The following is a 13688-nucleotide window of genomic DNA, read 5'->3' as shown; positions in this document are numbered from 1 at the left end:
TTTTTATTACTTATAAAGAAGAAATTGAACAACACATTATATTCACCTATTTATAAAATAATATGAAAGAACTGTCCCCCTTCTACTGAATTTGGAGCTATATAAGATCACACTGATATTAGACAATGCAGTATACATACCTATATGTAAATGTACTTAAGCACTGCTGATTATCGCCTTTGTTGCATTGTGGTTAATTATGATTTATGGCTGATGTGATGTTCTGATAAATACGTATATATATGTATAATATATACATAAGCTGAATTCTTGTTGACTCTTTAACGAAAAATCAAATTAAATACGACTTCTTTTAGCCTATTTATTATGAAGTAAATAATTTTTCCTACATGAAAGGATAAAAGAAAAAATATTATGACAGAAAAATAGGGATTTTTACAAGCAAATAAATCCAAAAAGAAAATAGAGAAGACATTGGTTGATAACTGCAAGTCATTGCAAAAATATTTGAAAAGAAAGTTATTTATATATGAATATACGTATTAAGCCCTCCCATGTCAATACAACTATTTTTTATGGCTTGTGTACATGTATTTATATAAATATATATACAGACATATGCATGGGACAGATTCATGTCTTTTTAATAGTGTTGATATGAGTAGAATATGTTGTCGCAATGGGAGCAATACAGATTTTCTACCCACATTCAAGGATATATTCCATCCACCTGGATAAATCATGCTGTGTCAGCAACAGCTGTCATATTATTATAGCTGTAAATAACGATGTGAGATCACTGGTCAGCATCAATTCTATAAATATCAATTTGCTCAATACTTTTCCAACTTTAAATAATATTTTTTGAAACCTATATTTAGTTTAAAATGTACACAATTTACTATATTCTTCCTGTCTACCCAAAAGCAAGTAGGGATACTTTTTTTCTCAAAAATAAGTCTTAATTACAATTGTATTTTCAAATAATTAATTGATTATCTTTCATTTTTATTGGTTAAGTGAAGCGTTGGAGGATACATAAAATGATTTGATTCTTTGAAGTTCATAGTAGGAATTAATTTCTTTATCAAAATATCATTAAATTACAACTTAGTTTTTAAAAATAAAATTTTAAATTTTATAGAATAAAATATAATATAAAACTATATCGTATATATTAATAGGACTCATAAAATTGGATATAAAGTTTAAAAAATGTAAAAACAAATAATAATGTCCATGGCATATTTAAAGATTATATATTTTTATCAATTTTAAAATATAAAATTTGTATTTTTTTTTACTAGTGTCTGACTGTTTTTTGTGTTCACATAGCACATTTAAAAAGAATAGTTCATTAATTTATAAATATTTTAATATTAACTGTTAAGTCATTTGCTGAACATTTTAAACAATTCATTCCGAATATAATAATGGTTGTAAATAGGATAACGATATTATGCCTATGCAATATCCATGATTGGTATGTCCAAAGGATCAAATTGTCCAAATATCACACCTCAATGATGAGATGTCATCACTAAATATATATATTATATAATTATTACTTAAAGCAATAAACTTGTTATTAAAATGCTTTGCTATAAAGTTATAATTTTATTTTCTATAAAAGTTCAATGGATTAATTCAAAATGTTCATTTGTTCGTAAGGTATTGAACTTATCAATGCAGTTAGTAAATATGCATCCATTTTGTACATCAATTTCATATTTTTCCTCTCTTTACTATTGGTATTTTCTTGCAAAACAACAATAACATGTAATGTTCAGCATGGTGGAAATAAATAAAAAAACATCTTAGTTTTCATTAAAAGTTGTACCTAATCATAACTCAAAGACATGAATTGCTGGGTTGAATATTACATATTATGACCTAAAATATAATCGTATTTCTTAAGCGTGCACTCAAATCATGATCCTTCTACACAATTCACGGGTCAAAGACATAGACACACACACATATATACAGTATGTGTAACCCCCCAAAATAACAACAACGAGTCAGGCGTCGTCCTGTGTCGTCGCCCAAGAATACCACTCACCCTCGTTTTTGTTTTTTCTTCTCCTTAGATGGTATACCATGAAGATATTCTAAAGAATGTGCGTTAGTTACCATTCACTCCTTGATCCGTGTGTATATTTGTGTAGTTTTTTATAGTGCAAGTGATTGTTAAAGTTATTTTAGAGGAAAAATAACCATTTATTATTCGGGGATTTTTTTTAGTTAAATAAGTAGCCAATTCAATATGGCTACTGCAGCCTATGGTGGATATGAAATTTGGAACAAACTCCAAGGTATGTTCTAATAAAATGTTAAAAAACTTTGCATAATATGTCGGTATTGTATTCAGTGTTATCAAATGAAGGTTTTGTGGTTAGAGAATCGTATTTAAACATATATTCTTGCAACCAAAAACCACAAATTTTATAGGTATTTTATTAAGTAGGGGAGGTATATTATAATTCGTAATGAACCCAATGAAATTATTTTTTTAGAGTCTTCAATTTAAGTGATTTGGAATGAAAAAAAAATAAATAGAATTTTTGAATAAATATATCACAAATTTTTAATGAAAAATTTTTTTTTTTTGTTTCTATCATAAATCGGTTTTTTTTTTCAATATTTTTATAATTATTTCATATGCAAATCTTCAAAATACATAAGTTAACTTTGATCTCCAGATTTGTATACCTAAATGTCTGACATTAAAAAGATAATATTGAAGGTTAAAAGAGACTGAATTAAAAACTTAACCATGCCCCTTGTAAAAAAATTACCTTTTAAGTTTTTATATAGACCATGGAAACTACGTTTCAATATCATTTGTATATTACAAATTAAAAAAATATGTGACAATGTTTTGTTTTGAAGCATTAAGTTTTTAAAAATACCTATATTTCAATGCTTAATATTGAGTAAGAAAGGTCATTCCACCTATAAAATTAAGTGTACATATTTTTAAAGAGTTTTTATTACATCTGCTTTAAACCATGTTTAAAAATATGAATTTCTTTAGACTCTCCTGTAATATTATTAAATATATTAAAAAATGTTTTTATAAAAAGAAAATTAGATTTTTATTATTATTATTTTTTGTTTTCGGAGTAAGATAAAATTAAATACATTCCAATATATATTATGTTCTTTTTTTTTTTTCTTGAAATAAAAATTACTTCTTTCGAACCCTACGTTATCAGAAAACAAGGTTTAAAAGAAAGATGTTCTAAGGGATCAACCCACGGTATAAAATTTCTGGTCATTTTTTTAATATATTCGATAGTTTTTCCTTCTCAAGAAGAAAAAATATATATATAATTATAATTTGTCTATGAGAAGTGGGGAGGGGAGCACAGAAATTTCATTTATAATTTAAAAAAAATTGAATCTCTCGTTAATTATCATATAATTAATTATCGTTTATCTTTCGTTCTTTTTCAGAGATTGCAGACATTCATAATGAAGGTCCACGAAGAGGTCACGAGGAGAGTTCCTCAGCCTCATCCTCTGCAGCAGAATCTGACTCTATAGGAAGTGTACGCAACTCCTCTCCTGAAATCTCCAAGCCCCTTGATCCACATCATATTCTCCTCCGATCCAAGGAACATCGACTGAGTCCAAGATGCGATTTTTCAAAGAACTTAGAGTCTCGCCTATCTCCCAGCGTCTATGGTGGACACCTCCTAGCTCCCAAGTCCGTCCCACATCACGCAACTCAACTCTCTGACATTGGCTATCATAGCATGAACAATACCTCTAACAATGCAGTTCTAAGAGGATCCACTCCCACTTCTAGTATTGAAGCTCGGAGTTCACCGGATCCATGGGACGTACGTGCTACAAAGATCCCAGCTCAAGATCTCAAAAGACAACGCAATATCGTCACTCGAAATATTGCAGCAATTTCTCCTTCCTACTTACATCAGCATAATCAGCACCATCAGCACCTCCACCGTCCTCCATCTGCACTAGCCAATCATAGACTCTCCTTAGATTATCTTCCAGATGATCTCCTAATCAAAATTCTCTCCTTCCTTAGTTCAAATGATATTGTGAGACTCTCACGTGTAAATAGACGCTTTTATTTCTGTGCCTGGGATCCTTCCCTTTGGAATGCCATATCTCTGACTGGAGAGAACACGGATGCTGATCTAGGTATCAAAACGATTCTACGTCTCCTCTCACGAAACTCTGCAGGAAACGCAAAGCTCTCCATTGTTAAAATTTTCCTCAATGGATGTCGTAGGCTCACAGATCGTGGACTGGCCATCGTGGCTAGGAGGTGTCCTGGCTTAAAAGAGCTGGAAATTCAATATTGCATTAACATTACAAACGGGGGACTCATGGATCTCGTATCAAAGTGCCATTTATTAGATCATTTGGATGTCACAGGTAAGCGTCTCTTTCATATATTCTATGGTAATAATTTTAATTTTTAGAAAAGAGTTTAAAGTTATGCACTTAAGGCATCAAACTGAAAGAAATTAACATCTAGTAACGGACGTCATTCGGATTTCTTTTTTCAAATTTATAAATTTTGTTCCTTCAAAATAAAAATAAATCCTTTGATTGTTCTTCAACCCAAAAGATTTTCAGTAGTAAAACATGTCGTGTGTATATATACACATATTTATGACTTACAGGCAGTTAAAATTATTTTATATAAGGCTTTTTATATACATATATGATATATTTTGAGGGCAGTTTACAAAAAGTGGAAAATCTTTAGTAGGTACATATTTTATTAAAAGAAAATAATTAGTGTTGAACACGCAATTGCGTAGCCTCATAGAGACTTTAGGAATATGAATTTATGACCCGTTTAGAGAGGAAAATAGAGGACCTTATATATTTTATGTAAATGTCCTTGACAAATTGACACTTTAAAAAAAGCGATGTCCACCTTACTTTTTTGCTTCAAGACAACACAATAAGAAGAAAAATTTGATATTTTTTCAAGGGTCATAAGTGTTTTTCCTCCTTCCTTCTCAGTTCTTTGTATGTACGTACGTTGTTATGTGTGTTCGTCTATAAGGTTATTTCTTTTACCTGTAAAGAGAAAAAGATAAGGGCTTGGTTGTTATTAGTAGTTAGTTGGTTGTAGGTACTTTTAATCAAAAGTAATAAAGATTTTTCATAAAGATAATCCAAATAAAGCTGCTACTCTTTGCAGAAGTTGAACTTGAAGCAGTAACAAAGGAATTGCTTTCATTAAGTCCTTAGGATAGCACTTGAAGTCCAAGAATACAAAAGCAAACTAAAATTGATTTTTTTTAATTTTTTTTTTTAATTACTCAAAGAAACTCTTTTTGGAGGTGACGCAAATTGAACTTTTAGTATATATAAATTTATTGTCACATCAAAAGATAAAAAAATTCATAGATTTTCTTCAAATAAACATTCTAAACTATAAAAAAACTCTTGAGTATCTTATCTAATGCCCCCAAAAATTAACTCAAATATGTCTATGAAATATTTGACTGTATGTATATAAGAAGTAAAAAAAATATATATATATTTTAATATTGATTTTATATTGACATACCAGACTTTTAAAAGTATAGATATGCAAAGATAGGAAAAGATTTATTTAAATTTTAATTTTAAAAAATGGCTTATGCGGATTTATAATTATTTTAATTATTGTTCATAGTACAAAATATATTTCTCAATAGTACTACTTTTTTATGACTTCCTTTCTAGCTTTTTTCTATTCAAACAAAAATCTTTTTTATGTGTCAAAAAAAAAAAAACCTTCTGACCTTCCCGCATGATAATTATAACAAATAAAAAAAGAGCCTTAAGGCTTGATGTAATAAAAATTTAATTTTATAATATTTATTATAAATTTTTCAGGTTGTCAAATGATCTCCACTATCTCAGTCCATCAGCCTCCACCCTCACCTCGCACCCTCGTTACTAATTTCCCACCTCAACCTCAGCGTCGGCAATTGAACATCCAATATTTAGATATAAGTGACTGTGTTTCTTTAGAAGACTCTGGACTTAAAATGATTGTAGAAAGTTGTCCTCAGTTGACGTATTTGTTTTTACGTCGATGTTCTAATATAACAGGTAAAGTAGTTACTCAGACTATTATTTACGATTCGTAGATCTTAACTAATTATGTTTTTGTGATACAATTACTTATAGATGCGGGAATCAAAGCCGTTTCCTCATACTGTTTATGCCTACGTGAACTCAGCATCTCCGATTGCATCCGTGTTACAGACTTTTCTCTCTACGAACTCGCCAAACTGGGTCCAAATCTTCGCTATTTAAGTGTGGCTAAATGCGATCGAATCAGTGACTCCGGGATCAAGCAACTTGCTCGTTTATGCTACAAACTCCGCTATCTCAACCTTCGTGGTTGCGAATCCATTTCAGACAGTGCACTTGAAGTCATTTCACGTTCCTGTACACGACTTCGATCGCTGGATGTTGGGAAGTGTGATATCACGGATGGAGGTCTACGACTTCTTGCAGAGCACTGTCCAAATTTGAAAAAGTTGAGTATCAAGAGTTGTGAAATGGTGGGTGATAAGGGGATACAGACTGTGGCGTACTATTGTCGTGGTCTGCAACAGTTGAATATCCAGGACTCTCCAGTCACGTTAGATGGATATCGATCTGTCAAAAAGTTTTGTAGGAGATGTGTTATTGAGCATTCGCATCCAGGATTCTATTAGAAACATACCTATATCTATCTCCTTTCACCACTTCACAACTCTAGTCAACCAAGAAAGCAAGCAAGCAAACAAACAAACCTATCTTCCTTCATCAGAATCTAGTCAAATTGTTATCATACGATATACGCATATATTTTTGGTTATATTTTTCTGTATTAAGGTATTATTTATGAAAATTTGTAATTTGTATAATTTTTTTAATAAGAATAAAGAAATTGTTGCAAATTTAACATTGTGTAAATATAAGTATTGATTAAATTTTCAAACAACTCCAATTGACTCAACTATTTTGTAAAATCTGGGTTAAACAGAAATGAACAAAACAAAAGTCCAAAGCAAAAATATTATGTTTTTTATTTTAAGTCTACTTTGGAATCTAAAAATTAAATTTTACATTCGTAAATGTTCAACTGTTATTGTCCATGGAGGTCCTCTTGTGTGGCCCATAAAAAAACGTATAGGTATGTAAAGAGAATTGTTTTCTTTAATATAGAAAAAACGGTAAAAAACGTTGTTTTTTTTCCACTATCATTTGATAAACTGATTTTTGATTATGGATTAAAGAATTGTATAATTGATATATGCAAAATATTTGATCATTTTTTATCCTCAAATTGAATAAGTGTGGTTTGTTGTAAAATTCTATGGTAATGTAAGATTTCTGTATAAAATATATAAGATATTATGATAATTTGGAAATAAATTTCATTCTCAAATAATTTAAAGGATCAATTTACAAACCGAAAATATATATTTTCTTTATTTTACATTTTGATACATTTAAAAAAAAAAAAGAACTTAGTAAAGATGCAAAAAAAGGAAAAATTATTTTAATGTTTTTATCTTCATATCTTATATAACAACGACAAATTAATTGAGAAAATGAGATAACAAAATATTAAAATGAAGATTTTGACTTCTATAAAATATTTTGTTAGATTATTTTCTATACGTTTTTTCTTTTGAAAAAGACCACAAATTAATTCAAGATTACCTAGAAATGTAGAAAATTATGAATATTCAATAGCTTTTCAAATAGTAGCTTTATTCCTTCCAAAGTCTTAAAAAAAGTGTCTTTATCAGACGCAAAAGCTGTCTGATAGAGTAATCTTAGGTAAATGGCACTATTATCTAGAGAATGGCTCAACAAACTAGATTTTTAGGATTAAATTTATACATTAATTACGCCTAAATTACGAATAAATGCAAACTATTTTCATCCATGAAGGTTTCACCTAACTAGTTCAATTAGTGAATTGCGGTACTCTAACATATTAATGAGGGAAATGGTGCCTTTTGGAGCGCTATAAAATTTGTAACGTTTTTATTGATAAAATAACAAGGATACCTCATACAATCCTACAATTTTACGTAATATATTAATAAAAGATGAATTATTTGTTTTTAGCACTTGCCAGAATTTCACCCTCTTCCACATCTCTATAAATTAATTCCTACTTAAATACTATTTGTTTCATAATTATCTTTTAAAATTAAGCTCATATTCTTTTTTTTAATTTTATAGCCCTGCTTTATTGTTTTTCCAAATTATTGCAGTTTTATATAAATGATAAAGAAATACAAAAATGATCTTTAATTTCTTTATTTATCTTTTCAAAGTTGAAATAAAAAAAATATTGATTCTAAAATGATAATTACATTGCATATAAAAAGTACTTAAATGGAATTAGTATATTCTTGATATTTCTAAGAGGTAGTACTATTCAAATCGTGACACCCTTCAATAATGGATTTTTTAAAACTTTGATTACAAATAATTAAGGAATCTCACAACTCATAATTTTTTGTTTTTCCATTCATTAAGTCAAGGATTTTTATAATGCCTTTTAAATATGTAATACACAAAACTCCAACGTAGGAGTTAGATTGATCAAGGTACGTTTAATCAATAATAACCTTTATGGCAGGAAGTAAAGGCCACAAGTTTCAAACTCTTTGTTGGCTTGTATTTTTATTTTACATATGTATATAGGAGGAAAAAATGTTTATGTTGGTATTTATAACAAGTTATAATTAATACAATATTTTATTAGTTTACATAAAATGTAAAGGTTAAAAAAACGTTTATTTATGGTTTGTTAAAAATGACCCAAAATGAAATCAACACATGTAGAGATATCCATTAAAATTTATACGTGATTTTTATTATTATTTGCTATTAATTGAAATAATCTTATTGCTAATTAGAAATGATTGATTTGGCTGTCCAAATAAAGAAATGGATCACCATTTATGTACTCAGTCTCCTTCACTGGATTTTGAGAGGTTTTTATATTGTTAGGGAACATGAGTTTCATTCCATCAAATCAAAAATCTTGTATAAAAATTGTCATTTTTAATTAAAATGAATCCGAAGATGATGCTGATATGAATCAAATGTCCTTGAGATTCAACATTCCAATATAATGAATGATTATAAAATATTTTATCAGAAGGTCAAATTTGTAGATAATTACAAAAATATCTACACTTACCCATAATTTTTTTTTTTTTTCAAATACAAATATAAATTGCCAAAAATCTAATAAAAAGTTGTTTAAATAATTCAATTGATAAATGGAACATACTTTTCTTTAAAGGCATCTTCAATAAACAAAAGATCAAATGTAACCAACCCTCTTGAAGTAAAGTATATTATCTGCTTGTTAGACCTGTGCAGACTTTTTCTGTTCATCTGTTATTTTCATTAAATTCCATTCAATTATTAATTTATTTGCTTTCCTTCATTCAATTTTCCAGTTTTTCAATTCGGTATATATTTTTCAACGAAACGAACACTACTTGATCAGCGTTTATTCTAATTAATTGTCTAAGAAAAAACTTTTTCTTACAAAATGTTACTTATGACGTCATTTTATTGTTTTTCTCAATAAAGAGATGTTTTCTTTCCTTCGTTAAATTCACTGTTTGTACTGAGGGGTGTTGTATTGTTACTTATAGAATCATTCATTTGTATCCTTCGCACATCTAGTGAAATTAATAGTAGTAGTATTTTCCACTAAATTTGAAAAATATATATATATATATTGATCATGCAGTACTTGTTTCCCCAATTGGTTTTAGCTTTGTTCCTGGGGTAACATATATTTCGAGAGGAATAAAAAAAGCGAATAAAATATTTTTCGTCCGTTCTGACGCTCAAAAAAGAACAGAAGCAGGAACAGCGTTAGTTTTTTTGCAAAATCTAAAAGCCCAAAAAATTGACATTGTTACATATGCAATCTTTATTATGTATTTTTAGTTACTCAAATTAAAGTTATTTGTTCTAGAGAATGTATATGAGGAATGGATAAAAGAAGAATATTTGCACAATATTTTTATAAACTTAATACGCTATGTGAAAAACTTCCGTAATATTAATTGATTTGACTCATATGTTACCTTAGAGAGTTTAAAAAAAGTGTCATTATCCTTGAGTTAATATTGACTTATATCCTCATTAAGCCTTACATTTTTTCCCTCAAGCCCTTTGATTATTAATTCAAAAGTAGGCATTTCGATGGATAAAGTACCTACTTTATGTTGAGTAAGGGACCTTGTATGCATAATGAAGAGCTGGGGTATTGAACTCGAATACAACGTTAGTGCCATTTTGTAGCAGAGATAACTTAATTTGTTCGGATTTTTAAAAGTTTATTTGAATGTTACAAAATAAAAACCTAAATTTAAAAACTTTGGGACAATTTTGAGGGCATAAAAGACCCGAAACCAAATTTTGGTAGTTGCTTGAAATATTCCCATTTATTTTTTTTATAAAAACTTTCTCGATGCAAGAAACTTTTGGTTGTAATGGCCTCCATAGGCTTATTTACATCTACAAACGGGGGTTTATTATAGTTATAATTACCAACTCATTTATTCTTAATTTAAAAATAAAATCGTTGATTTTTATAGCTTGAACTAATAGCAATTAATCGTCTTATAAAAATATCAATTATAACAAGTAATTAATACTAGAGTTTCAGAAAATATGACCTGTAGGAATGTTACTAAGTAAAGAAAACCTCAAATCAACCTGGTAATCCTGACAATTTGAAAAATGTTTTGGATAAGAGCAGCTCGAAGATGACAGAAAACAATACAAATTCAACTCAGTATATTGCAAGTGCATGTGTAACATATATCCAAAAAGTCCAAAAAGGACTTATACTTAAAACTCCATAACAAATCATCAGTATTACTCTTCGTCTTTCATACACAATCCATTACATTATATTGGATAAAATAATAAAGAAGAAAAACTTTGAAGAATACGAAACAATATTCAAGTTGCAACCATAAAAAGTATTTTGCGCGGTCAAGGTCATATTTTTACAACTATACTTGTTTCAATTTATAGTTGTAAAGTTATTCGAGTTGAAAGTAATTTGTTCATAAAAAAGATAAGGACACTCTTTTTGCTATTGCTTTTAAGGAGTTGATCACTCCTAAATGAAAATAATAATTTTATGGTTTAATTTTAAGAAGTGAATATACATTACATATGTTATAATTCAGTTGCATTTTTGTAGTACGTCAGCTCAAAAGTAATCTTGATCACAAATCAAAAAAATATGTAACTTCATTAACGGGCAAATTGCATTTCATGGACATATTTTGACCAATTATAATGTGTATATACAAATTTAGGTGATAAATTGAGATACGAACAAATTTATTCTATGGTATAAAACTTTATTAGGTGATTAAGATTTTGTATAAATACTTATTTTTACCTCTGCTATCAAAGTAATCGACACGGTTTGTATGTTTGTAAGAAGGATGTCGGAAAAGTTAGAGACCGATTTAGTAAAATATTGTTTGAAAATTATTTATGTAAACAGTAAAAGCCCATTAAATTTTAAAAGGTCAAAGTTCAAGGTCACACAAAATGTTAAAATTGCATAATCGACAATAACTTTGGAACAAATTGAGATACATCAATCAAATTAAAGTCATTTTTGTAGATATAATAAAGGCACTTTTATACAGCATAAAACTAAAATTCAAGATCCCGCAAAAGGTAAAAAAAGGTTCAACATTGTAAACTTTTGGCTTACAACATACAACAGAAATGAATGTTAAGCGGAGGTTTTCACTCCACCAAATGATCATTCTAGTTTTAAGTTTATTAAATCAGGAATTTTTACTATGTTTAAATGCAAAATTTTATTAGGCATCTCCTTAGAATTAATCCAAATTATGTATTGATAGACATATTTTGTATGTTAACACACAAAAGCAGTCTTGAACAAAAATAAAGAAAAGAAGAAATGCCCTATTATTATTTTTTTACATCTTGTAAATATAAATAAGGTACAATTTTTCATGAAAATATTTATCTGAACGGTATATTTTGTGTTCAAATTCCTAGAATAATTTGTAATATTTTATAATTCGAACCTTCACTTTATTTATGAGACATAATTTGACTATTAATGGTTTTTCAAATATAATTTATCAATTTTAGATTATTTGAATTTGTGGCGTCCCCAAGGGATTAATCAAAATAATTTATTAAAAAAATCGGTAAAAAATACCGATAATTTGTCGAAAAATACAAACATAAACAAGAATCAAGCAGTTTAAAAGTTATTCAAGCTTACTTTTGTGATGATGGTCCACAAATGAACATACAAGTTAATATTTGTACAGTATAAAAAAACAATCTGTACACAACATCTGCTCACATTTGTAAATATATTTTAAACAAAACTACCTACACCATCCATCAGATATCTTGTGGTGGATTTCACAACAAATGACCTTGAAACCTAAAAGACAAAACTTTCTTAAATAATCTCAATTATCAAAAGAAAAATCATTTGGTGTCCATCATCTGTCATCATATTTTTTTTTAGTGTGTATGTTCATTTATTGATTAACTGAATCGCATCCTTTGAACCTTTTTTGACATTTTTTGTCTGATTGATAAAAAAATAACAAAATATTTATATTAAACGGTGAGCAAAAATCGAGAAAAGATGATAATCCTTGAGTTTGTCTTCATTAATTCAAACCCCTATTTTAATGGTATTTTATCAGATGAATATCCTCATAACTTTTGGTATTTAAACCTACGAAAGAAACAATTTAGCATAAAGAGTTTTTGGGAGAAATATATTTTTTTATTGTGATAATGTATTTGACCGATAGTTTTGATTCACTTTCAAATACTTAAAATGTATTTATAACATAAACAAATAAAGGGGTATTTTTTAGCCTTTAAACACTAAATAAGTATATTTGACTTATTAGGTAAATTTGATTTTTTGTCCTAATTCTCCTTTATAAGTATTTGAAATTTGTATACATTTTTGATCATAATCTAAAATATTATAAACTGTAAAAATTGTGTTAATTCAAACATATAAGTTTGTACCTATATCATTTTGGCTGCTCTATCTTAAAAAACTTAACTTATGATTGGATTATATTGTCTAACAATCTCGATTCAAAAATGTATTTTCAAAAAAAGGAATTTAAGAAATGTTTTTTTGAAAAAAACAAGTTATTTGTCACGTAAATGTTGGATTTTTGAGCATTAACTGGTCAAATTTAAGGATGCATAACATACATGAATGATTTTAGTGTGAGTGGGACTTGATGGAAAAATCAGTAAACAGTCCTTTTTCTTTCTTTAGTTTTTATAATATTCAATGTGATTTTTTTTTAAATAGCATTATTTTTGTTAAAATAAAATGTGGTTTCATTTTTTTTTAAATAAAGTTTTAACTAATAAAATAAAAGGACTTTTTTTTTAATTATAAATGCTTTATTATATTGCTACAATGACTTTTTTATAGACTAGGTTAAGATTTCTTATGGCTTTTTCTTTAATACATTTTGCCCATATTTCATGTAATTACTTTTCTATTGGAAAGTAATAATCATTTCTACTGTTATGATCTTTTTATGAAATTATTTTTGGAGTAGAGCCCCATTTAAGAGCGTGGCCAGGAGTTAGTGTCCCTTGTAACTCGTTATATATGATCTTGGACTCATAAGATCACACTTCTT

At 28.1% G+C, this 13688-nt stretch overlaps 1 protein-coding gene across 1 annotated transcript in view; it reads left to right on the top strand.

Moving 5' to 3' along the window:
- The window catches only part of LOC121116863 (uncharacterized), a 118709-nt gene extending 111811 nt beyond the window's left edge, over window positions 1–6898 (top strand). The window contains exons 2-4 of the mRNA XM_071887918.1: window positions 3421–4371; window positions 5836–6054; window positions 6133–6898. Coding sequence (XP_071744019.1) covers window positions 3421–4371; window positions 5836–6054; window positions 6133–6668 — 1706 coding nt within the window. The 3' untranslated portion in view covers window positions 6669–6898. The remainder of the gene's footprint in view (window positions 1–3420; window positions 4372–5835; window positions 6055–6132) is intronic.
- The last annotated feature ends 6790 nt before the right edge of the window (window positions 6899–13688 follow it).

Source organism: Lepeophtheirus salmonis, chromosome 1 (genome assembly GCF_016086655.4).
Source record: "Lepeophtheirus salmonis chromosome 1, UVic_Lsal_1.4, whole genome shotgun sequence".
Classification (NCBI taxonomy): Eukaryota; Metazoa; Arthropoda; class Copepoda; order Siphonostomatoida; family Caligidae; genus Lepeophtheirus; species Lepeophtheirus salmonis.
Note: the sequence above shows the minus strand (reverse complement) of the source record. Positions and strands in the feature narration are given on the sequence as shown.